We start from the raw sequence: 26,911 nt of genomic DNA, 5'->3' as shown, positions 1-26,911 counted from the left end.
GGGATTCAGGATGCAAACTCAGCTGTCAGAACTATTTCAAAATCAACCATTCTTATGCACCAGGGGCATGCAGATGTGCTTTTTCTCCCTCTCTAACAATTAGCTAAGGGGATTGGGGACATTACGCAACAGCTCTGGTGACTTACCCTGGTTGTAGCAAGAGGCGAGTCAGCCCTGTGCCTCTACTCACTGTCTTTGGGACAAGTTCTCATTCCTGCATGTGTTTGCAGCCTCTAGGCCTAAGTCTTAGATAACCAGGTGCTGAGCACTACCCAGTGTAGCAGCTGTGGCCACAGGCAGCTTAACCTGCTCTGCACCACTGAAATGACTGAACTTGCACTGCAGCCAGCTGTAATCATCTGTTACTTGTGTTAACCTTGAATTCCAGCGTGTCAGTTCCAGTCCTCTGAGAAAAATTAGGAAAGTGCTTATTGAAACCAGCATCCCAGCACTCCACATTGTGCTGTGTGGAAGAGGAAAGTGGGACTTCAAGCCTTAGTAGTAGCATATCCTAGCCACACTTTAATCATGTGGAATTATACCACTACTCTCATCCTCTAACTCTTACTAATCTGTCCTTATATGTGGTCCAACTTCATGCTGAAGTCACCCAGTTTGCTTCAGAAGCCCCTGAGCTTTCTGGCAGGGCCATACATACCTGTGCACCCCGATACCTGTGCATTTTCAGTTGACACAGAAGTACAGTGAAGATACAGAAAGAATTAATCAACTATGCATTTAATGAGGGCAAAGAAGAAAGATGTGTTTTATGCAGCTGTAGTCTAATGTGCTGAGAGAAGTCTGTCTGAATGGGTTGGGAATGCTGATGGCATCTAATAGCCACAGAGGCTTTTCCTGCTTCCTGATAGATACAGCACTGTGAATATCAGTCATTGTGGTATGAAGTTGTTATGAGAAAAATAACTTCCTGTGTTGATGGACTTAGCATGCAGTAAATGGAGACGTATGGATGCAAATGTAAGGTGGTGAATGTAGCTCCCCAGAGCTCTAGGTGTGACCATGCAGAGTCACAGCTAAACAGCACAGTATATTGCTTGTCTTTGTCTTCCTCCCTAGCTCAACTGCTGCCCTGAATTCAGTGGTATTATGGTTCTCTTTTTTCCAGGACAGAACTGAGAAATAAGAGGGCACTGTGTCACACAGTTTCACTGTGTATGCATGGCAAGTTTTTTCATCCTTGCCGTCATGGGGAGAAATAGCATTCTCTGTAACATGGCACCAGTAAATGTGTGAATGCTATCCAAGTAGTATCAATATCCATTGCTTTGTCTGAAGGCTGAAGAACTGAAATTGTTTTTGCCTTACTTCACATCCTTTTATCAGAAGAAATGCATTATTTCTGAACTCTCCCTTCACTACACCTGCACACACTTTTATTGATACATTCCCTTTCACTGGCTGGAGCTCCACAGAATACTTGTTTACTATGGACTAAACTTTGTTCCCTTCATTAGATGAGAACACTCCTTGTTTTCAGTGGGTCCAATGACAACCTTCCTCCATTCAATTTGCTTTCAGTAAAGCACTCCATTGCTTGTACCTGTGTGACCACTTGGAATGGTGAGACAGGTTGCAAGCAGGTCAGAGAGATGGGGAATATGGAAAGGGCTAATTGTCCACTCACCATCCCATGACAGAGCTCTCCGTGCCACTAGTTAAATAGAAATGATACTCTGCTTAATATATACCTGATATCCCAGGCTTTCAAGAACAGTACTCCTTCTTGAGAATGCAATTTACCTCCTATTATTAAGTTCTATTCTCTTTTATCCCATCTATTCTAGTCAAGTTACTTTATTGTCCTTGCCTGTAGACTGTTGGTTAAACCAGCAGCATTACTCTGTGACACTGAGCTCTGACCATTGCTTGCCACACAATGAAGTGCCTTGGCCACATTAACTGAGTAGTTACTTAACCTAAATAGGCACCATTTCAAAAGAGGAATGCAGTTCCTGGCAATGAAAGTAACCCTGGAATAAAGGGATTGCTTGAGGGAGGGTTGGATAGTACCTGGCCATGTGAATTTTATTGGTGGTCAGATAACATTCAGTCTATCCTTTTCCCATTTTAGCATTTTGAAATTAAAGACAGTGGAATATCACTCCATAAAAGATCTGAGTGTTAATTTAATCATCTCTGTGACTCATCTACTAGAGAAAGAAAAGGCATCACGATTTTTTTAGACATTGTCCAAAAATCAAGCTGTGATATAGCAGTTTGTAAGGATGCCCCACTGTTTTCGAAGATTTCAGACCTGCCCCAATAGCTCAACTTTATGACCACAAGGGTGAGGATGAACTCTGACTAGGACCTAGATCTGCAATTCACAAGTGTTTTTCATACAGCTGCAATAATATTCCAGAAAATGTAATTGGCCTTTTACTTCATTCACTTTTGCAAATGAAAATAAAGCTACTGTGAGAGCAGATCTTTTGCTAAGAAAATATTTTTTTAAATATTTTTATAGCTCTGTCAACAATAAAGGAGTCTCACAGTCTAAAGTCTTTCTCTAAACCTTTTTAATGGAAAAAACTTCATAGAAAATATCCTTTTACTTCTTTAATAACATATAACTATATACATGATTAAAAACTGTAACAAAAAGCTGCAGGGACTGGAAAAATGTTTTGTTGGATCCATGCAGATGGTACATCTAAAAAAGGATTTCACAAATCCATGTACATCAAATGAAGCTGCAGTGACAGGGTTGAAAAAAATGGCAACTCTATATTATTTACCTGAATGTATTGGGAATAAAGCACAGACATACAAAATACACAAAAAGAATACAAAAGAGTACATGGTGTAAATGCTGTTAGCACAGGAAGTTTCTTTTTTAAGTAAATAGGAGAAAAGAAGTAAAATCTCCTTTTTCACATTTTATATTGCAGTTTAAAAGATAACTAATCTCTTACTTGCTGTATTTTGTTTTTCTTCACTCTGACAAACACTACAGTAGAAGGATACGGCATTTGAATTTAACAACTCAGGAATACTTGTATTTATCTCCATGTCTGTGAATGTACTGTCAGTTCTGAATAAGAACATGTATAAGTATTGCTTTAAAAACACATATACAGTTTGACATGAGTTATGAAATATTGAGGGCCACCACATTACAAAGTGCTGGACACTCTTGTCCTAATCCAGCAGTATGTTGAAGGACACCTACAACTCCAAATCTAAGAGGAATTCCTCAGAGAGTAAAGGAAGCTAAGAACGTGCAGAAATTATTTGCTGAACAGGTCTGGAGTTTTCAACAGTTCATGGTACAGGCTCTGCAGCCAGGAAAACCTATACCTGAGGCCATAATTCTGTCCTTACACCCCGGATAATGTAGCTACACAGGGTAGATGATTTACTGTACTTTTAAAATAGATTTCCTTAATTCTAAATTAAAACATAAAATGAAACCTGTTTAAAAAAAAGTCTGGGGAATCGATGAGCTCTGCAGCTGGAAAGAAGAAAGATATAGTGTTTAGTGTGTCAGTTACAAGTTGGAAGAGATTCTGTGGGCAGCAGGTAACGATGTGACAGGCTTTAAACACCTCACTTCTAGAAGAACTTGCTCATATTTTGTATTCTGGGCCAAAAACCCCCAAACATAATTGAAAAGTCAGTACCAGCCAGTAACACTACTTGAGGTTCACAGGCATGGTGAGCATGGCAAGCCATCTTTCAGTAAAAAAATAAAGTCAGGCTTAATTCTTGACAGGTGGGCTTTGGCTGGGTTCTTCTTGCTGTAACCTAATGATTCCCAGTGTAATTACAGGCAGTTTAATGGCAGACAAATAAATGAAGCCTGCCTATGCATATACTTGTTTAAAAAAAGAGAAAAGGTGAAAGCAACAACAGTAACAACAACAACAATAACAAAACTAGACAAGCAGTGAAAGCTGAAATATTCTGTGAAGGCTTGGGATCTGTTCCTGTTCTCGTTAACACCCTCCCACCCTGTCTGGCCTTGCTCTTTTGGCAGGCAGGTAAAACTGTTCAAGTTCCTGTAAGTGAAGGAGGACTTTTTGCTTCTAGCACAACATAAAGTAATTATGAAAATAAGCTTTGAAATCCAAATCACCATGAGCCATGAAAGCCAGACCTCACTGATAAGTATTTGGCTTTCATTGTCTGTATAGTGGATTGATTCCCTCCCCAGTGTGACTGTGCTAATTGGAAAGTTGCCAGTCTGCCAGGTTTGGGGTCATCACCGTTCAGAGCCTCTAATTTTTTAAGAACATCAGTGTTTGTATTGTTCACTGTTAGTGTTTTGGGTAAAATCTGGCTTATAGAGCCCTGGTCGAAACAATGTCAGTACGAGGCAGGTCTGTTTGAGAAGGCAGCCTGAAAGCAGTGAGACTTATTTTGTTTATTTAAAGAAGAGATAAATGTGTGTGTGCATGCATTTGCATTTAACAGTTTTATAGCTAGAACCGTTATTAAATGATGCCCAATAGCAATTTTATCTCTTGTAATGATTTCTTTTATAAAGATGTAATGATTCTCAGGAGAGTTTTATGAAAACATGCAGAGCTGGTTTGCATTATGTATGCAGTTATGTGCCCAGTATATATGTTGCAACTTAATTTCTTAAATATATATTGTGTAACACTTTTTATTCCTGAGTGCTGGTCTCCATAAGGAATAGAGAAGGTGGCATCACGTGCTCTTCTGCACAACACGGTCCTTCATCACTTTAGGAGTTCTTCTGAGGGATCTTTATTGTCACAGTTTTAACTTCAGAATATTCTCTCAATCCACATTCACCCCTGGAAAACAGATTGCAGCATCAGCTTATACCAGATATCAAGCAAAAACCTGTGAAGTGATTTCTTGATAAAGTTAAGATATAACCTAAAATTCCAGTTCAGTTTAGGTCAAAATAACAATGGATGGCTCCAACATTTGATAAGGAGATACAGAACATTAAACTCAGAAATACTCATTGCTGATGGAAATTTTGGGAGTGAATTGATGTCCTCTGTCTTTTCCAGCCCTTGAAAATGTCCAAACACCAAGACCTACACCACTGGCCAGTGAAATTACTGCTTATATTTGCATCAAGAAAGAGAAGGTCCACACTGAGCACAATGAAAAATGAACTGTTCACAACCCTGCATAAAGATGAACTTGATTCGTAACCCACTGATCTTTTTTCCCTGACAAAATATCCAGCAGTAGGAATTCACCATTTGCACATGCTGTGGAAGAGGGTTCAGTTTGCTCAGATTCCCTCTAGATTTCTGCAGAAAGCCTCTTTTTGGCCTGGCACAGCACCTTACATAAGATCCTCCATACTGCTAAAAGCCAGCTACTTCCTTAGTCCCAGCCACCTGACACATGGCTCTGAGGGGCACATGCTCTGCCTGGGATAAATTATGCTTAAGAAATGTGTGTAGCTCTACACAACTGCTGGACACATTTTTGCAAGCCAACAGATAACCTGGCCAACAGCATGGCCAGCGATTTTATCTATGTCTGAAGTAGAATGGCACTTCTTTCCCTTGAAGACATGTGCACAGAAACCAGAATTTTGGGGAACTCTAATGTAAAATGGCCACGTGTGTGTATCTGGGATGAGTCACCCAATTTTTTTTACAGGAGTTAAATTTTACATCGTCCAGGTAGTGACATGAAGCTTTAAAGAAGCATGAATGTAAAAAAACCATGTATTTGAGACCCCTTCAAGAATACAAGAATATTTAAAGCAGCCTTAATGCAAACAGAAATCAGCTGCATTGTAGACATGAGTTCTGGTTCTCTACTGGGATGCACTTTTGTGGAAGTGTAAAATGAATATAATAGATTTCAGCTTTCTGTGTTTATTTTTTGCCCATGTGTGATGAAAACCTGTGAATTTAAATGCAGGACCAAAGCAAGTCCCAGATAGTACAGGCAGCACAGTGGCACTGTTATGATCTGGCTGTAACACAGTATTAGCTTAGCAATGACATACTTATGTATGAACACTGGTGGTTTTTTTTTTTTCTTTAATTGCCTGACTCAACATTATTTATGCTGTAAAATGTATCCCCTAAAAACAAGGATCTAAGAAACTGTGGCATTTTAATAAAAGGTATTCAGGTATTAATGCAGGGTGGGGGAGGTGAATTAGGAGGTGATATCTGATCAAAGAGGTTCTGAAAGAGTAGAATAGTTACTCATAAGTAGGTTTTCAGGCATCTTTGTGAGATGGAGATTATTGCCATTCCAAACATTTATTGTTTATGATGAATAATTTCAAAGCTGTAGATGGGAATCAAGTGTGCAGCTACCATAGATTTTTCCATGGGAGCTGGGGCACTGCCTGCTTTCCCCCCTCTCAAGGACCCTACGACACAAATACGTGAATATTTTGCTTGCACAGTGAACCTCCCTGGAGTCAGTGGGGTCGCTCTGGGGTGTCAAGTTACTCATGTGCTCTATCGAGCTTAGTAGTTTTAGAATATTTTCACAATGATAAGAGTTAGATGAGCTGACATATTTATGCCAGTGAGAGATCACCTCATAACTCATGAATGTGGAGAATAGTATGAATGTGTTATTCAGAGTACTCCCTAACGAGGGAAAATACTTCAGACTACATAGAGCTTATTTTATAGATCAAGTTGTATACTTCAACATATTTAAAGTTTTAAAGAGTTTGACCTTACTTTAGTTTTACTGCTGAGTTTGCTATTAGCCATGAGCTATTTTGAAAACTTAGGTGAGACATATCTGGTATACATACATGCCTCCTGCACAGAAATTAATTGAATCCTTTGTATGTAACCAATCTGGGGCTGATGCAATTGCTAAACTTCCTTGTGATTGTAATGAGAATGAAAAACTGGTAAGACTTTAAATTAGGTACATGGTACAGTTTTTGAGTGTGGAGCTCCATTTCAAAATATTTGGCACTTCGTTCTAAGTGGAATAAGAAAGGCAGAAAGCTTTGTAATGGAAAGTGATTTTTTGAAAGGGATGTAAACACATTTGTCTCCTTCTCTAGGCCTGATTTCATTTAACATTGTTTATAAATCTGCAAGCTGATAACTTTTTTATAAAATTCAGATGACCTATATTAATAAATATAGTAAAAACTGAAGAAAGAAAAGGAAAAAAAGCAAGAGAGGCAAAATATATGGCAAAACAACTGTGAAACAAGTACACCAAACCAGTTAACAAGCACACAGTAGTACCAAAAAGAGGGTCTTTCTGAAAAAGTAATGGTTAATATGGCTAAAAGAACTTTCAGAAAACATACTTTTCGAGTTCAGAAAAATACTCAGAAATCTGAAGCTCCTTTCAGGATAAGAAGAGAGTTCCAGTAAGTTAGTTTGCAATATTAAAAAAAGCCAGAAAAGTGGTCTCACCATGCAAATCAATTGCATTAAGTACTTGCAATGATTAAAAGTTATCATTATGCCCTGATTCTCAGGTTGGAGTATTTCTGATCTTAATTTGCATGGAAGGATTCACTAATGTTTATTAAGTTGTAGAGTTGAAAACAATTTAGAAAACAGCAGTGTGATACTTACATCTCTCTCCCATTGCCAGACATTTTGAATCCTCCAAAAGGACTTTGGGCATTTAAGGCATTGTAGCAATTTATCCTGTAACAGGAAGAGGCATTTAGTCCAGCTGCACTGTCAGAGACCTTTGGATAACTGAGGGAGAGGCTGAAACTCGTGGAGCTAAGGACACTGTATTCCTCTTAGTAATAACAAACTTGTTTCATGTTGAGAAGAAATGAGGGATTTCTGCTGAAAAACCCCATTCTGCTCCTTACTCATAACGAGAATGGGATTTGACCTGTGAGGACTGGAGAGAGAGGACCCCACAGTTGGACACAGCTTCAGTAATGAACTGTTAATCTACTGACAAACCTCAGTGCCAGTTTATAACAAAGAGCTGTTACATTTGAATTTGCCCTTTTTCTCCCTAATTTCTTGCAGATCTTTCATTTACCCAGGCTTGACATACTAAATTGCAGGCTAGTGAACTCTAGAGGTGGCATTACATATTCCTAAGGACCTAAGGGGATGTGTCGCCTCAGTTCCTTAATGTAGAAAGTGCTCAATTCTTTGTGCCTTGGGCAGAAACTTCACAGGATTCCTCTTCTGTGCACAGAGGATCATTTATCCCGTTTGTTTTCAGTAATGCCATTCAGCAATGGCAAGGTGCTTTCCATTTCCAATAGCATTCCCCAGCAGGGAGCAGTCCCAACACCCCCCTGCAGCTGTTCCATGTCCTGGCTAGTGATTCACCACTAGGACTGTCTAGATAAATATTTTTAAAGAAAGAGTGCAAGACTGAGGTGACATAATGATAGTGACTCAAACTCTTTGTCTTCAAGAGCAGGAGTGTGATAGCTTGTACTTACCAGACTGTCCCAGCCTGCATTGCTGAAGAGACTGTCAGGGCCTTGTTTATGTCGTTTGTAAAGACAGCAGCTACCAGCCCAAAATCAGAATTGTTGGCTCTCTCTATAACTTCATCCATGGTTTTAAATCTCAGTATTTCTTGAACGGGCCCAAAAATCTGCAACAAAGATTAATCATCTGTTGTTAAACTAGCCCACTCAGAGGCATTTCATTCTGCTTTTTTATTTATCTTCTCTCTCCGGTTCCTGCAGCAAGATTTAATAGTGATAATATCTGTCTCTAAAAGCACATGAATTTCCCAAAGCAGCTACCTCAGTGGAACTCACCCGTTCTACCTTCGTCTCCTCTTTGAGCTCTGAGACCTTACAGCCAACGACAAAAATTGAGCTTCCTTACCCAGCTGATGTCAGCTGCTGTGTGCATAAGGAGTTCTGAAAAGATTTTATTAGTTTTTTAAAATATAGTGGTAATTTTCACTCTGAAGCTTTTGTCTCAGGAATTAAACAGAAGCAAAAAAAAAAAAAAAAGTCATGTTTAGGACATTCTAAAATGATCTTGTGCAAATACCTCCTCCTTGGCAATCCTCATGTCATCTGTTACATTGGAAAACACCGTAGGTTCAATGAAGAAGCCCTTTCTTCCTAATCCTTTACCCCCACATTCGAGTTTTGCTCCTTCTGTAATTCCACTTTGAATAAGTTCCAAGATCTTGTTGTATTGTTTTTTATCAATCTGAAAGAGAAAAGTTATTTGAATTACAGACCAGGTAATGGTCTTTGACTTGACTTGACAGTCGAGTCAAAATAGGGTTTTTTAGGCAAGTCATGTCCCAGTGAGTAGGCTCATGCTTATATTCACTACTCTTTGAGCTGGAGAGGCAAAGACCTACAGGTAGCTGCTGACTGTAACCTTGGGCTCAGTCTTTTTAAGGATGTATTCCCTTATATTTGTGGCTCAACCTGCATTCTTGCTACACAATCTAGTTTATAAGCACAAAAAAAGCAGATCATTGATTTTAGTCCCAAGTTAACTTCCTGAAAATGGTATAAGCCCAGCTAGTTATTAGTGGCAGGAATATTTTCTAAAAACTTATCTCTGATTATGCTCATTATTTGCTTAGAATTCATGGGCCTACAGGCACAGTTATGGTTGTAGACAATTCTTGGAAGTCAGTGCCCACAGAGACTTTTGAGAGTTTCTCAGAGTTTACAGCTGTATCTTGGGGGATGAAGATCCAGATGTTGCTCTTGAAACTGGGAGGCAACTATTGATATTTAAGATGAGATTTTTAATTAACAAGAAGCACCTCAGAGCTGCACAGATTATCTAATCCTTTAGAATTTTAATCTTGAAAACATTGTTTCAGCTACCGTGGACTGTGAGTGAGTCCTGAGCTCTGTCTTAGTGGAATTTAAACACTTTCAGGCACCTCCTGGGCTGTAGAGCTGAAGCCCAGTTTCTTTACCTGTGGACCTTGTTCTGTAGTTGGGTCGAAAGGGCTCCCCACAACTCTCCTCTTTGCACGTTCTACGCTTCTTCTGACAAACTCTTCATAGATTGATTCTTCCACGTAAATCCGTGAGCCTGCAGTGCAGCACTGACCTTGATTGAAGAACACCCCTTGGTGAGCTTGTTCCACAGCATAGTCCACTAAAAAAACCAAGGCAGCACATGTTGCACTGAAACACTGTAGACAAATCTGCTCTTGCATCAGTGTCATGTGTATTACATAGTGCCACATTCCCCAAACTTCAGAAGTAGGATTTTGTTAAAAAAACCTGAATCAAAACATACTATAATTTTATCAGGTCATAAATGAGGTTGATTCATTTTGTGTCATAATTCCTGTGAAAATACAGAGCTTTTAAACATGTCCAGAAATGATTTTTTCCTCATTTTTCCACCCTGGACACAACTATACTGGAGACACAACTAACACATTCTCTATCCAAGCAGCAGAGAGGATCCAGCCATATTTAGATATTCAGAGCTACATTCTTCCATTGGGTGTAATAGCTGATGAGACAAGAATAATGAATTCATCCCTAAACAGTGATGCCCTACAGCACTGCACTACCTCTGTTACCAGCTGTAGCACTTTGGAACAGTGCTTAAAGTATAATCTTCTGTGGACTAAACAAAGCAACTGTCCTTTACTTTCAGCACATTCTAGACAGCTCCATCTAACAGAAATATCTTATTCTGCCCTCAGTGTGGTCTTTGGAAAAATTATATGGGGTGTTCCCTGGACCACATTCAAATTTTCCCAGGCAGCTCCATGGAGATTGAAAACACTGCTGGATAGATGGGATTAACTGATGTTTCTTCCTCTATTGTTAACTGTTTTTCACCATGAAGGGGTCTAACCGTTCTCCTCTCGGGTTTTTTGTGCACTAAACTTTCAACAGCTTTATCATGCTTTCTGCTAACTTTTGGCACACAGTGTTTCTCAAGCAGAACAAACAGTTCATTTAGAATGATGAGCAAATTGCTGTTCTTAAATAATCAGAGCTTTGAAGTCTAAATCTTAGGTCAAGTGCTGGAGGTTGTAATTGTGGGAAGACCAGAGAGCTTTAGAGAGCTTTATCCTGTGGAACCAACAGTCTTGAAGAAGACTGTGCTCTGCTTTGTCTGTTATTCCCCTGTTGCCTGCAGCTTTCACAGAAAAACAACAGCTCTGTGTGGCAGCCAGGAGCAGTTGTTCTTCCCCTAGGGAAGGTCAGAACACAGACCCTGGCATGTATCACTCTACTAGAAATGCTCAGGTGATCCAATGTGAGTTAGTGGTTTAGGGCCATTTGAGATGTGGTGGTATCTGTTGGGAGATGGAGAGGAGTAACTGGGGTAGAAGGCTGGAACATCTGCATCTGGCTCCAACTGACAGGGGCTTTTTTAGCTTACCAGGATGACTGTGGCTGAAATTTTGATCCTTGACTTGGTAAAACATTTCTATGTAGAAAAGCTTCTGGAAGTTGTCAAACTTTGCCTAGTCTTTCAGACATTGATAAGTTTTGAAAACAGGTACAGGATTGTAACCAACTCTTGCAACTGATGCTATTCAGAATCATTCTTCTGTTCACTTCCCCCTTTTAAATTAGAAGACCAAATCCCTGTATGTCTATTTATTGGGGTTACAAAGTTCTCAGAGAAGACATTGAGTACAGTGTGCCTGCACACAGCCTGAAACAAGAGCTCTGAGCAAGGTGTGAACCGTCTCATTCATCTTAATGGGGTGTTAACTTCAAAACCTCCTGCTGACAATTTAGATATCAACATTTTTAACTATTTCTTTGCTGATCATTTAAGCAGAAACTTCCAGTTTGTGTTTATATCCTATCCTAAACAGCTGTCCCGTACCTTCTCAGGTGCCAAAAATCTCAGCTGCACAACATCAGATATCTGCCAAAACTTTCAGCTCCCTGCTGACAGTGGCAATGAGGATATTTCAATACATAATTCTTCAATTGTCAAAATTAAAAAAGGGAATAATCTCCATTAATAGCAATTTAACAAAGGAATATTGTGCAGACTGGATTAGCTACTCAAGTGTAAATGAAAGTCCTCCCTTTTTATAAAGGCTGTGAAGCAAAAACATCACAGAATTTCCAGATTTAAAGCACCAGATCACCTTGCTGCAGAGGTTAATATGACAAACGTGTATGGGACCATGACTGTGAATAACACCCTCTCTGTATACTTGGTTATAAAGTTTTTTCTGCTTTCTTGTTGACTATGAATCTGTGGGTCCAAATGTTGTTTTTTTATAAAAAATATCACACCTTAGGCTGCTTCTGTAAGATTGAAAAGTGCAATTTGATATAGCTGCATTAATTCACTTCACTTTGTATGAAGGATGTGCCTAAAATGGGGGGGGAAGAAAAAGATGTTACACAAACACGTTTTTCAGAAAAATATGGAAGTGCTGACTTACAATCAGCATCTGCAAAAATAATGTTTGGGCTTTTCCCACCCAGCTCCAGTGTAACTCTCTTCAAATTACTCCTTCCAGCTGCTTCTTGGATCAGCTTCCCAACCTGAAAGGAAATGGAGACACATTTTACAGGGAACGTAGTCATAGAGTTCACTTTAACAGCCAAGACTGGCTATCACCAGAGCAGAGCTTTAACCAGGCCAGCAGGTTCTTCGATCCAAACACATTCATCAGCTTTCCCTTTTTTCCCCTAGAAACTGAGAGGGGATAAGGCACAGCACAAGTGTGTGTACCCTTCACCCTTTTGTATCTATGCTAAAATGGCTTGGGGCTTTCTTTTAGGGGGCTTTAGGAGGGCTAAATGAAAAATTTGAAATTGGTGCAATTAGAATTTCTTCCATCCAAGCCACTGACAGGTTCACAAGGTTTAATATGTCGAGTTGTGATGAAATCATCATCCTCCCCTGCAGGATTAACAGCACATAACAAAATACCAAGTAGGGCAAGAAGTTACAAAAGCACCATCCCAGATCTGACCTGCAGCTGCACCAGAGATAATCTTAATATGGGTTGAGGAGGTCAAAAGCACCTCCAAAATGTCTTTGTAGATTGTGGGGTCAGCCGGAGCAGAATGCAGCCCCCTGGCTGGAGCAGCCACAACCACAGATCTCACCAATGAACATGAGAGTAGATTAAATGGAGTAGCAATCTGACAGCTACGTGTTTGACGTGTTTCCACATCAGTACAGTCGGACAGGCAGCTGTGCTCCCTGGAAATTCTTCTCTCCCTGGATCAACAAACCCCAAACAGGTTAGAGTTTATACTGGTGCAGCGTAACCGTGCCTATTTTGCAGCTAAGGAAGTAATCACAGGTAGATTTAGACTCCTACATGTTAAAACATGGGATTAAAAGTACCCATGGAATATTGAGAAGCCTGAGAACCTTGATAAGTGCTTTCTTTTAACTGCGACATGTTCTAATGTCACACAGAGGATTAGATGTGAAGTGAGATGGGAGTGAGTCCCGAGGTGGATTTTTTCTCTAGTTTCTCTATCTGTTTTCTATTTCTAAGGTTATGTGAGTGAGATTTCTTGCAGCAAGGGGTTAATGGATGAGAAGCTGAACCTCTCAGAGAATTGAAGGCAGTCTGCTAGAGAAAGTTAAGTCAGCACTGGAGTAATCAGAAGGCAAATGAAACAGAAACCAGGGCCCCCAAAGGAAAAAAAACAAAGCAAAAGCCCCACAGGATAATGAAGGAGTTGTCAACCACTTCATGTACCTTTGTGATTAACTGTTTATCTGGTGATACCACAGTTGAGTGTGACTGAGGTTATTTCTTTCTTTTTTTTTATTTTAAGAAAAGCTATTTTTCTTTATCCAAGTATTGATGGAATGGAGTGTTGACATTATCATGAAATTCCTTGCATATCCCCTTAATTGGAGCTGATTTTATTGCTATGTTTGACTGACAGCCAGAAGTGAACCTGAAAAAGAAGGACCCTTTCTGCCTTCCACCCCCACCTCATACATCGAGCACGTCATCTGGAAATTCCAGCCTCTCAAACTGTGCTGAAAACTTACACTGCAAAGCAGAGCTCTGTGTTTATAGCCAGTGCCAGCCAATGCCATTCACACCCTCACCGCCTTGAACCTCCCTCTCTCAAAGAACAACAACCACCCATTTCCCCTCAAAAATTCTCAGGGAAGCCAGAGAGCAAAGTGTGCAGCCCTCATCTCTCTGCCTTCTACTTTCATGTCAAAACAGTTTTGTACATGTAAGTAGAGATTTCTAAAGGATTCTATGCAAATAAGTGACAGGCAAATAGGCAAGTCCAAATACAGTGTATACGGCAAATATTAAAGTCCAAGGGCTTGGAGACAAAGGTGTTATTTTGGAAAAGTATTGTCCAGAGTATTTTTAATACAGACAAGTTGTTGTTAAGTTTCCAAGTACAAATTTAATAGAAAGCTTGACTCTGTCCTTCCCGTTAGAAATCAGTGTAAGCATTTTTGTTCCCTGTGCTCCCGTTGTGCCCTGTGCTCTTACATTTTGAGAAAAGTCTTAGGGAAAGCACCAGCGCTGTGGTTATTTAGTGACAAAGGCGGCCTTTTGTGGCCGACCCTCTCTTTATGGAGAGAGACAGCATGAAAGGGATAAGTGATAGTGTTGCAATCTGCATGGCCTTTCAGTACACGCTTCCTGCGGTGTCTCTCAGCTCTATCCCCGAGCTCCCAATAGGCAGAACAGCCTTGCAAGGGAACGCTGGAAAAGAGGACTCCCCCACAGATAATGGAGCTGTGCGATTATTCAGCAGGAATGTTGGCAGAGAAAGCCCTGACTCCCCATCCTTGTTTTGAATAGGCTTCAAGATTGATATCAGGAGTATCCCTGGATAGCTTGTGAAGTACCATAACCTTGTAAGCTGCACGGAGGGTGAGGCAGATGTAATTTGGCTTGTTTCAAAGAAAACAATTTGTTATGCAGAACAACAACAACAACAAAGATTAAAGAAGCATTTGAGGCACCCCTGTGCAAGAAAAGCTATGTGAAGAATAGTCCTGTAAGGGTCTGTTTCTGGATTGGGAAGGGTATGACGTTAGGCACTGAGAGTGTATCATGATCTAATACATTTGATTGTTGCTTGTTTATGCCTCCTGTATATGGAAGTTTATTGTCTCTTTCAAGGAGAAGCTTAAGCAGTCATATTTTAAATACTTTGTGCAGAAATGAAAAAAAATTTGTTGCTTTTCATGTTCTCTTAATTTTCTATTTTCTGCACACGTGGGTTTGCCTGTTACTGTTAAAGCCCTAGAAGTCTCATGAGTCAAAAGCAAACCTCCAAGGTTCGTGGTACTTCCTCTACAGCTCTGTCATTCAGAATGTCTCAGTTCTCCTCTGAACCTTCTTTTGATCACAGATACACAGTAAATCACTAGGGAACACCTGAATGTAGGGGAACAGCAGGGAACAGCAGGGAATTTTCTTGCACACTACAACAGACCAGACAGTCAAGGTAACACAGGGAACTCTGTAGATTAAAAGATTCCATGGACAGTGCAAAATTTGACAAAGGAGACATACATCATCAGTTAGGCATTTAAATAATACCTTCAGTGCCTTTCTTGGGATATTGAGAGAATATCTGAAGAACAGAAATTGCTTTAAGTTACAAGAGATGGATTAAGTTTTGGGGAGATGGTATGACTAGACAGAAATTTTCTGTGTTTTCTGAAAGTACAGTTTTCTCTCTCCAGCTATTGAGGCATTTGATGTCAGTGTTTTGGCAAAACCTTCAAACCCATGCTGCTGTCTCATTTTTTATAAATTCCAGATTATATGCATAATCTTTTTGAGAAGCATTTTAGAACCTCATTGCATGTTCAGGGCGTGTCTCCAGCAAGGACAAGCAAATTTGAAATACCAGCAGCTTTATCTGACTGTGCAAAGCCCTGTGTGAGGACCAGCCCTACAAAGAGTGTAGTGAATAGTGCAGCACAAATGAAAAGGCAATCCCAATCAGAAATTCCCAGAGAGAATCCTAAACTATAAATGGCTCATTTGTTCTTTGGATTAAATCCTGGCCCCATGAAAGTCCACGACTAAACTCTTGTTAATGTTGATAGGGCTGATAGGCTGTTTGTACTGATTTTAAGAAGGTGAACCCTTTTGACATGTATCTTTCATGGACAAAGAGGCACAACAGTTGCCCAAGGACAGCTCCCTAAATGCTACCAAAAACACAAAGGAAGGAAAAGGGTAACAACTGCTTCTCATTCAGGAAGCACAAGTTGTCCAAGTTAGGATCAAAAAGATTCTGCAGAAGCAGGAATGAATGCTAATGTAGCCTTCCTAAATCGTTACATGGGGCATGTGGTAGCATCCTAAGCTCACAGACTTCTCAGGATGGGTCAAGTCACCTTTAGGATTCTTGTTGCTAAGGTAGAAAATGCCAGGATGCAACTCTTCATGATGCCTAAAACCAGCAAGAGATTGTGTGATCCAGGAGAGCTGACACAACTCACTGCTCATGCAGTAGGTAGACATTCTGTCTACATCATGCATTGTGACATTCATCTCACTTCAGAAATGAAAGGAGAATCCTGCTGAGTAAATTAGAATCAGTGGTAATACAGCTGTTAGCTACAAACATTTGTTTGGCATGAATCAATCTTGACTCTCCCGTAGTTTGCTTTGATGGTCTCTCTAGTATCTTGTTGACTAATGATGAGATCATGGTTTGTTAATCTAAGTGCATAAAGAAAACATTCTGCCAAGCAAAATGCAGACTCTTTTGCTGGGGTTTATTGCAGTTGTTTATAGACCTTTTGTTTACACAGGCATCCAAACCAATTTGTTGGATATTTATTTGGGTTACTCTGCAGAACTGCCTGAACACAGACTTGAATCCCATCTTAAATCTGTCTGCATTTTAATGGGTTGTAGTTTGAACAAAGTGGAAACCAGCCACTTAGGATGCATTTCTTGTTGGCCAGAGCTTCAAATGTTTTGTGTGCTATCTATAATTCTCATCTTGAGAGCCTTTAACAACTGGAGGGAGTTGTAAGCCACTCTGATTTGGAGGTTACACACTTGGTTTTGAACAGAAGTTATTAGAACTCATTAAACTTTTGCAACAATCAAAATAGAATTTTTAATCCAAGCACTGCTTTAAATGCACATTTAAAAAAATTTATAACTTCTTGGTCTCCATAATCATCTCTAATTTTAGACCCAGAACATACCGCATCCAACTACTCCCTCTGCACCAGGAACTTATGTTCCCACACACAGTTCCAGTTCAGATGGAGCACACAGGTACAGACATGGGCAGACAGCTCAGAGCAGTCAAAATGACTGCATTTGCAAAGCCTTGACTGAGCTCACAGATTTGAATGGAAATAAAGGTAAATCAAGAGTAAAGCAGCTTCTGATGGCTGCTTTTCTTTGCTATTTGAAGGCCTCTCACCTTTTCTGCATAACAAAAGTTCTTTCAGAGAATAAGAAGGTAATGTGAAGAACTTCTCTGCGTTTCTGATATGTGTAAAAATTGTCCCCTCATCAGCACTTTTTCTCAGAAATACATAGGGCCCACCGTTCCTTTCACTGGGGAAGAGACTCGTATAATGTCTCCTGTCGTTCTGAGCTCTGCAGCCCAACAGCAGTCACCAACATTTCCCCTCAGTGTCTGGGTGAGTCAGACATCCTGAGTTTGGATCTGTTCTTAAACTCAGAAATTATAAACAACTGAGTTTATTTTAATTAAATCATTGCTACTAAGTTTTTTAGAGGAACTCAAATAGACAAGAATGTGTGGAACAGTGAAGAAGCCAAGGCAGAGAGGGGCAGTGTAAAAGGAAAAGGCACTTAGAGTGCACAAGAGGGATAGTGTGGGAGAGAGCTGAGCTTTACAGAACCTCTCCCATGGGCCTGGTGAGTGCGAGTTTCCCCCTATAGCTCGGGACCAGAAAGATCAAGGAGAAATTCAGTCAGATGTAATGAGAGATGTAAATTGATTATGGGCTTTCAAGGTAAGGTAGGAAAGGGATAGGAGTGACTGTTGACATGGTCATATTAGCTGGAAGAAAGTTCAGTTATGGCAGTTTAAGTTTCATCTGATTGTGGAAGATGAGGAAAAAATGTGCTTGTGAAGCCCGAGAGGAGATTGTCGTAATTAAGGGGGATCATGGATTAGCCCCGGTTCACTAAAACCAACACAGGAAAAATAAACATTTTTGTTAAAATGCCTGAACCAAACAGGCTGCTGAAGAGTGAGAACCAAAGCAAGCAGAGAAGCCAAGAAAGCTACTGGACTCTAAGAAGGCACAGTATTTTTAGGCCTGCTTTCATACTTAGTATGATTTTATTTCTTTCAGTATGACAGTTGGCAGAGTGAGGTCCAGAGCCTGCCAGGTGTTTGGAGAACTCTTCCTAGTGAGCAGGGGAGTTTTGAGAGCCATGAACTAGGGGATTGGGAGAGGAGGTGATCCATGGGAGAAGGCATGAAAAAGCAAGAAGCAGGCAGGCTAAGGGTTGAAAGAGTTGGCAGACTACTCTTTTAGTGTGGGTAAGCTAACCATAAAAGGAGGGGACAGCAGGAAAGAGGGAGAGAGTGAAATCAAACAGTAATAGAGCTCTTTATGATTTTTCACGTATTATTTGTGGGGGAGAGTGTGGAAATAAATAGTAGTATTTTTTAAAAAAAATTCAGAGCACTAGAGAATCTAAAATACAGAGAAGAGAGTGCACACTGGACAGCTCATAAATTAGAAATTAGAAGCATAAGTTTGAAGTCATTTATGTGTTGTCATTGCATAGACATGGGCTTGAAGCCTCCTAATAGGAGTTTCAAGAGGTACTGGACCAATGTCCAGGTGACAAGGCCATTGGTGCCATTAAACACAATTGTCCACATGCACCTTTGGGCTCAGGAAGTCTGTAAGTTGTTGATTTGCCAGAAGCTGTGAGGCTACAGCAAGGAAAGGATCACTCTACACATGCTCCCTTCTTCTGTGAGCATCTGTTACTGGTCACGCTGCAAGATAAGGTGCTGGGCTGGGTGGCTCTTTGGTGTGACTGTGTCAGACTTTATTGATTTAAGGTCGTGAACTTGGCCTTTTGGCTCATATTTCTATGGATTGTGTTCTACACATTTTGGAAAACATTAGCATTAAATTTTTTTGTAGGAAGAGCAGCCTGTTTTCTGCCTTTCAAGAATATTGCAGAAAATAGATAATAATAGCCTGGTTTAGTGATTTTTACAGGCAAACGGGGAGTTTTCATTAGCCACTGATATATACTTCAAAGGTAAAGAACATATATAAAAGAATCTCATAGCGAAAACTTGAGAAAAACCTGTGCTTCGGAATCTGAGCTTGGAGGTCTTTGCTTTTGTCCTGATAGCTTTTATCATTGACTTGCTCAAGTTGCAAGTATTAACTGCCTTAACCAGCCCCTGGATGGAATGGGGGAACGGAAGTTAATATTGTGGTGTTTATATACCTAATGGCTGTAGGAAATCCACATCACTGGAGTGCACAGTTGACACGTCTCAGACAAGCACCAGAGAGACAAAATTTTTCCATTATTATTTCAGTAGAAATTGAAATCTGTTTTGGAGAAGTCAGAGACTCTATAGTCCAGCTCATATCAGAGCATTGTGTTTAAAATGTTACAATGTTGACTTGCTGTTACAAAAATTCAGTGTTACAGGAAATCAGAAACAATATGGAATAGTTTACACTAACTCTGCATTAAAACGTTCCATCTGTTCTTGCTTTAGGTTCTTAGAGAATTGCTTTTTCATCTCTGTAATGCTTTTCACTTCCTATTAGTAAGGCTTTTAAAGGTAGGCACTGAGTTAGTATAAAACCCACAGCTTTTGAGTTTAAACGCCTATTAAAACTAAAGCTGTCTGGAACTACAATAAAAATTTATTTTGGCTACAAGAGACAACTTTGAAACCTAACCCATCTGTATTTTTCCTCCTCCAAACAGTGCAACATCCTGTATAATAGAATATTTATCTTAAACAGAGACCACATATCTTTATGAAAACAATTGTTTCAACTTAATTTATGGGGGGTAATCAGCTCATATTAAAGTTTTCGATATTCCAGGATGCTAATGTTAATTGGTTACAGGAGATGTAATGACTAGAGTAATTCCACAGAATAATCTGAAATCTGATGTAGCCATTGACTTACAATGTAACCTGTGTGTAGTAGAATCTAAAATTGCCATCAAAAAATCATGTACAGGCATATAGTAATTGCAAAACACTTGTGTGCAAATTAGGCATATGACTGCAGCTACATTTTACTGGTAATTTAGGCTTGTGTGTGACTTCCAAACTCAAATACAGTATAATTCCCCCAGAATAATTTATTTGAAATAATTGAGCTGGTCTCTGCAATCCCTGGGTCCACCAGGGAGATACCCACACATATCTAGTAGGGCTGCTTGGTCAGTGAATTTATCCACTCAAATCAAACCCCAAATTGCCTCACTGTGAAGAGCAGCATCCCTGGGATGCATAAAGCCTTCCACTGCCACGAGTGGGAGTCAAACATATCAAAGAGAGACTGGATCCCTGGGGTTTAGCTCCCTCCATACAATAGTTTGTCAGATTTTGAATTGAAAAGGGCTGGGTTTAGCACTCTCTAAATATAACCAGCCCTGAAACTCCCACAGAGATTCCTTTCTGTCTGCCTTCAGACAATGAGATAAGGCCCCTTCTCCTGTGACTTCAGTCTGGAGTACCTCTGTCATCCCCACCCCAGCCCTGATAACAGCCAGCTTTGCACATATTTGAGAGCAAGACGTGATGTGAGTTTTGAGGGTTAGTCTTTCTGTAGATTGCAGCCTTCATCTTCAGGGTGAGCCTCCTCTGTAACATCTGCACCAGAGACTCAGTGCAAGACATTCTGGCATCCAGGACACAACTGACTCCCTTCATCCTCTGGCCAGCTTCTTTCCATCATTTTGGGAACAGATACCTTGGACAATCCCTTTTTCTCCCTGCATTCCTTCCTTTTTAGACCTCCTCCTCATCCTTAATATACTCGAATGCAGCATCACAGTTGAAATATCTTTGCACAATTTGCCCCTTTCCTCTCCCCTTTTCCCCAAGTACAGCAAGATACACAAATTATGGCTTTTAAAGCAGCATTTATGTGTGCTATGATATAAACGGGATGTTCTGCCTACTTGCATGTGATTCACATCCTCATAAGCCCACAGGAAATCCCAGCAATATTTTTCCAGGCATATCTCCTGTGCTGAGGTGCCGAGCACAGCAGGGGCTGGAGGAAAGGAGCCATTTCTGCTTGGGAAGTACTGCAGTACATAAGTTTAGCTGGGAAGGACAGACACTGTTGTTTAGGTGTAGCTGTTTTACTCAGTGACAGTAAGAAATGTAGCACAAGAACTGAAGTATTTACTCACATTTTACAGCAATATACGTGTGAATCCTCTTACCTCAGTGGATCCAGTGAAAGCAATTTTATCAATGCCAACATGGGAGGCAATGGCTGCACCAACAATTGGACCAAATCCTGGCAAAATATTGACAACTCCTGGAGGAAAGCCAGCCTGTCAGAATAGGAATGACTGATTTAAGCATGACCCATGGAAACTGATAGAGCACATCAAACCAGGCGTGTGCTGGGAGTTCCTTCCCTACAAGGAGAGACAGAGACATGATTCCTGTCAATTATTCTTACCTCCTTGATGAGGGCTCCCATATAGAGAGCGCTAAGTGGTGTTTGTTCTGCTGGTTTAATAACTACTGTATTTCCACAGCACAGAGCTGGAGCAATCTTCCATGCAAACATCAGCAGGGGGAAGTTCCACTGCAGGGGAAAAAAAAAAAGTTGATAGATGGAAAAATATTGCCGTGGTGTTTTGTTTTCAAGATGTCAAGCTGCTACCTCACTTATTTCTCAGGCTGATCCTCAGCATAAATCTTTCCCAGCACAAAGCAAGGATTTTTTTTAATTACTGCTATTAAGAAAGCAACAACAGTGACCTTTCAGTTCTTTCGCTCCTGTTCAAAGAAATAGAACCCCCACCTACAATCTCCATAAAAAAAATATTCTGTTATCTGTTCATCTTTTTTGGTCACAATTTTTTATTTCACTTACTTGTTTTGCAACTGGCACTTTTAATTCCCCCATGACAAATAGATCCCGCTTCTGATACATTTGGAGGGAACTGTTTGTTCATGTTGAAGCATTTTTGGATGTAAATTTCCTATCCCTGAGTACATCTTAAGATAAAAAGTTTATACTCAAAATTATATAATCCTTAATTGATGGAGTTACAATAAAAAGTCCATAAATGTCAATGCTCAGTCAAAACATTTTTTTTTTCTTGAAGTCTTCTTACTAAGCAATTTATATGGAAGATGTTAAGACAACAGAAAAAAAACAAGTTGAGAAACTCTTTGATGATATAAAATTCTGCATTGTCATTTTATTTCAACTTCATTTAACTGCAGCAGAAAATGTAGTGGATTATGTTATTTCGATGCACAAACACATTGTGGATAAAGATAAAAGTAACGAGCCTTTCACATCAAGGCCTGATCCTAACAGGTTAAGTGGAAATGCCAGAGTAATAAAATAACCGTGTTTGCACAATCACTCTTATAAATGCATACAATAATCCCCTTTGGAAAGAGAATAGAAAATAGCAGTCACAAATAGTCAGCCAGTGGCCAGAATGTGTTACTGCCTGATGCATATCAGCTGCCACTCTCACAGACATCTCTCTAGCCCCTGGCTAACTTGAAAAAATACACAACTGTCTTTCCTTCACCGAACACCCAATTTTTTACTCCCTCTGTTGTTTATAAACTCTGGAGACAAAGCGATGTTTTAATTCCATCTCCAGTATATAAACCTGGGAGGGGAGCTGTAGGGCCAGCAGTGTGCTAACAGCCTGCACTTCTAATGGTATTCAAGGAGAGCTTGGAGGAGTTTTATAGGGCAATATATAGCCCTGTTTATGCTACAGAGCTGCTGAAGAGCACGTTTTGATGGAAGCTGGGATGTGAAAGAGGACGAGGAGTTTAGTGCTAGGCTTGCTGTTTAATTTTATTTTTGTAATAATGTATTTGCCGGTGCAATGGCCAGGGGCTGTACCCTGTGACTGGTAGCTGTGGAGGAAGTACATAAGAGATTAGCAGCAGTGTTAGAATAGCTTTGTGTGACAGCCATCTTAAAGTTTTGGAGGACAAAACTGAGGGGAAAAATAAACACGCATGGTAGATGGCTGGGAACCCTGAACAAAGAGTTTTACACATCTGAGCTAAACAAATCCTGGTTTGGGCGTGATCTCCAGCCTGTGGCGGAATTTCTTCAACAGATCTGTCAGTTAAGCTCAACGAGACAAGCCTAAGAGATGTCCAGCAACACTGGGGCTGTCATTTAGCAAACCCTTATCCATATGCCTGGCTGGAGAATGGGGACAGAGCTGTGGAATCTTTCATTCATAAGGCCCAAGTTAGGAGAGCGTGTAGGTGTTTGCAGGACGGGCACAGTCACAGACTGTCTGAGGCTGAGCGTGCTTCTCTGGGTTTCTACCGAGTGCTGGACACAATGGCCACCCCTTAACAAAGACATGAACTAGCAACAATATAAATAGGGAAAACAGGCTCAAAATTGTTAAAATAATCTTTTTTGGCTGCTCCTTTTGTAATGGAATTGCTGCATGTTGCTGTTTAGTGGCTTTGTGGTTAACATGAACAAAATAAAAAATCAGCATCAACAAAAATTTCAGAGAATGTCCTGATTAGTCCCCCAGTGCTTTGTCAAGAATAAAAGCATCCACACGATATTTTATTCGCTATATGTGAGCCTCCCATTGAAATTTCTGCCAAAGCTGGTTAACTGGTTCTTCTGAAAAAGTTACCCTCTCAGTCCAATTCCCATGTACTGTTCAGCAAGATTTTATTAAGGGTGTATATTAGGGTATAGGGGCAGTATTGGGTTTGACAAAATGATGTGTTTCTCTCTCACAACAAATAAAACAAACATTTCATGTCTTTCATTAGCTACACAATGTTAATTGTAATGATGTGTCTCCTGGAGTTTCCTTTTCTCCTCCAGCCTTGTAAAAGAAATAGCAGGAAAGAATGGAATTAAAATACATCACATTCTCCCAGGAACTGAGGAGCCTGTTAAATCACAGTAAAAACTAAATAAATAGAAAGACTACCACAGCAAAGCATCAATTTTCCATAAGTTGTGTGAACATCCATAACCACTGACAGCATATTAACACTGTGTTTTGCTTTGCTTGTTTTAATCATGAGAATTCTATGACTTGAGAACTTAACTCCTAATAACAGAGCCTAAACCCTATTAGCATGTTCAAATAAGCATTTGCAGGGAGGCTGTTAAAGATATGTCAACAATATGAGCTCAGCTTTTTTCGTAATGGAAAACACACATAGCTGAGGACCGTGTTTTATGTGTCTTTAAAGAGAGCTGGTTCAAATGAAAATAAATAGAAAGCGCTAGTAGAGATACTCACAGGGATGATCTGTCCACACACTCCGATGGGTTCATGTCTTGTAAACGTAAAATAATCTCCATCTGAAGCAGATGAGCATGGTTACTCTCAAGTGCAGTTTGACTTGGCAGAACAAAAAAAAAATTAAAATAGAGGGGGGGAAAAAACTCTAAAGATCAGCCTTTGATGGCAGTAAAAGAAATAAAGAAGTCATGGAAGTGTTTTTTCGTGAGCCAGCATGGGAAACCTAGGTTCAGGAGCAACCTAATTGTTCTTCCTGTAGAACAAAGGGAGTAGGCATCCCATCAGAAAGCAACCTGCTTTGTTCCTTGGGGAAGAGAACAAGCTGTACAGCACAAAAAATTGCAGTAGCATGGAAGCCACTAAATGGCCTCAGCTCTCTGAGAGAAGTGAAGGAGGAGTCACAAAGGCAATTTCCCAAAAGGCATGACTGGAACACAGCAATACAAAGGTATATATACAACCAGGTGTGGGACAATAGAGTGACACACATCCAGGTCATCTGCCACTGGGGACACAGGCAGTTTGAAGGGATGGAATGATACACCACAACCTGTAGATGTGGAATGAAGGGGACAAGTTTGTGACTTGTGTCACTGCAGAAGACAACATTAATGAGTATACAGGGGTCATCACACAGCCATGCTTTCGCAGCTAACTTGTAGCTGTATAAACTAGCCCTGAATTTAGGTCAGATGTTTTTCAGTGAGGCTATAGCTGAGGCAAGGGCTATGCTAAAGGCATGAGCTGAATGTGCCCCTTGGCCTGCAGTGCTTGGTCATCTAGAAAAACTAGAGTCTCTTAACTTGGAAAATCAAGTATGTGAGAATGATGAGAAGGTTGCAAAGGCTTAATGGCAGGAGATGATTTACCAGGATAAGAAAGGGTCAGACAGCGGAAGGGAGTAAGAGAAGCAGGAGAGATTACAGGGCTTTTGCTCCCATTGTTCTGTCCAAGGCAGGGGTCTGTGCTTTTCCTCCCGGGGTGTGAAGTGTCAGGCAGCCACGGCCTCTGCCCCATTCAGTCCAGAGCTGGAGCCACCCTTGTTCAATACTGGGGAAGGACCTAACTTCACAATGGAGAGTGTGTTTTGGGAACCTGCTGCAATGTCCTCCACCATACATCTGGTAACAATAAACAGGTTAATCTATAAAGTTTCTTGGGTTTAAGAAAAGACTTAACTTGAATTTGATTAGAAATAACTTATTTTCAGGTCTGCTTATTTCTATCCTTATACTTTACGGGATTTGCTCAGCAGAAATCTGAGCTAATGCGTCAGCTGGGGGCCAGATACAGAATAATTATGAGAAAGGTAACAATAATCTGCATCCAAGACAAAGGACAGAGCAGAGGAAGTAAAGGAGGGAGGGAAAGAGAGAAAAGAGATTCACGTCAGGAAAAGGTGGAAAAAATTAGTTTTCAGTTGGTTTGCTCTGCATTGACAAAACATTGTTGTACCATTTTGATCTCCAGATCAACTTCCCAGTGGAGATTGTCTGTGTCACGGATTGAGATGATCAGTTTGGTTTTCCATGTTATCTTTCACAGATGATAGCAGTGGTCCACAGACCATAGGAAGATTCATCAGCCCAGACAGAAGTGAAGTCGAAATACAGAGAAGTGCATCCAAGCAAAAGCTCAAGAGGCATACAGAGGAGTCAGCTAAAAATACCAGCTGGTACTGGGTAGTACTGAGAGGTGGGTTCTCAACCAGAAGGGTGGTGGCAACACAACAGTAACACAGTTACATTAGCACTGTCTGACTTTAGATTGTCACTGCATAATCATTGCCACTTGTCTGCGTGCTTCATAACACAAGTTATAGATAACCTGGACCTGTTTGCCAGCTCAGACAAACGGTGGTTAATCCTTCCCAACGTGGGCAGAACGTTCTTTCCACGGAGCAGCACCTCCCATGCAGAGCTGCTCTCCCTGCTGTCTTCCACTAGACTCCAGACAGCTGCCCTTTTTGACACCTACTTCCAAAGTTCATCATCCACAGACACACTGTCAAGATGGGATTTTTGAGGCTGCTTTCTAACAATATCTTTGGGAACATATGTGACTTGGAGTTATTCAGGAGCCTCAGATGTCTCTGGACAGGCCAAAGATGGATCCAAGAGCCGCGTTGTCCACAGTGTAAAACAAGCCGTTACCATGGTGAAATAACTCAAGAATTAAGTGAATCCCTTATTCTAAACAGTGAGCATAGAAAGCTCCCTTGTGCTTAGAAATTACATAGGAAACTTTAAAAATGTTTTAGAGTTTTAAGATTAGTTTATACAAGTCATGCTAATCACACTTATTCTAAGATGCTATGGCTGATGGTTGTTACTCTTACCCTTTACTAGCTGGCCTCCAGAAGAACATTGCCTGAAAGGAATCTGACACTGATCCCACACACAATCTAAAATTTTGTGTTAAAAGGGTTTTTTAATATTCTCAGCTGATGTAAACTGACATTCTTCAGTCCTCACTAATATTAATAGAGCAAGATCAATTTGCAGCTGCTTAGCACCTGGCCCAAAGACTTTAATTTTTTAATCAGAAAGCAAGC

The 26,911-nt window shown here is 40.3% G+C and overlaps 1 protein-coding gene and 1 long non-coding RNA gene across 4 annotated transcripts in view; one reads left to right on the top strand and one right to left on the bottom strand.

Annotated features, from left to right (window-relative positions):
• Positions 1–5,159, top strand: part of LOC135420591 (uncharacterized) — a 34,649-nt gene extending 29,490 nt beyond the window's left edge. The window contains exon 3 of the long non-coding RNA XR_010433617.1: positions 5,013–5,159. This is a non-coding gene — a long non-coding RNA (uncharacterized LOC135420591). The remainder of the gene's footprint in view (positions 1–5,012) is intronic.
• ALDH1A2 (aldehyde dehydrogenase 1 family member A2) overlaps positions 2,524–26,911 on the bottom strand; it is a 61,053-nt gene continuing 36,665 nt past the window's right edge. For all 3 annotated transcript variants that reach the window (XM_064668237.1, XM_064668236.1, XM_064668238.1), the window contains 9 exons: positions 24,355–24,416; positions 21,540–21,668; positions 21,295–21,408; positions 12,316–12,418; positions 9,850–10,034; positions 8,952–9,116; positions 8,384–8,541; positions 7,539–7,613; positions 2,524–4,787 (listed from right to left, as the gene is read on the bottom strand). In XM_064668237.1, coding sequence (XP_064524307.1) covers positions 4,715–4,787; positions 7,539–7,613; positions 8,384–8,541; positions 8,952–9,116; positions 9,850–10,034; positions 12,316–12,418; positions 21,295–21,408; positions 21,540–21,668; positions 24,355–24,416 — 1,064 coding nt within the window. In that variant the 3' untranslated portion in view covers positions 2,524–4,714. The remainder of the gene's footprint in view (positions 4,788–7,538; positions 7,614–8,383; positions 8,542–8,951; positions 9,117–9,849; positions 10,035–12,315; positions 12,419–21,294; positions 21,409–21,539; positions 21,669–24,354; positions 24,417–26,911) is intronic.

The sequence above is a fragment of the Pseudopipra pipra genome, chromosome 12, assembly GCF_036250125.1.
Source record: "Pseudopipra pipra isolate bDixPip1 chromosome 12, bDixPip1.hap1, whole genome shotgun sequence".
NCBI classification, from domain to species: Eukaryota; Metazoa; Chordata; class Aves; order Passeriformes; family Pipridae; genus Pseudopipra; species Pseudopipra pipra.
Note: the sequence above shows the minus strand (reverse complement) of the source record. Positions and strands in the feature narration are given on the sequence as shown.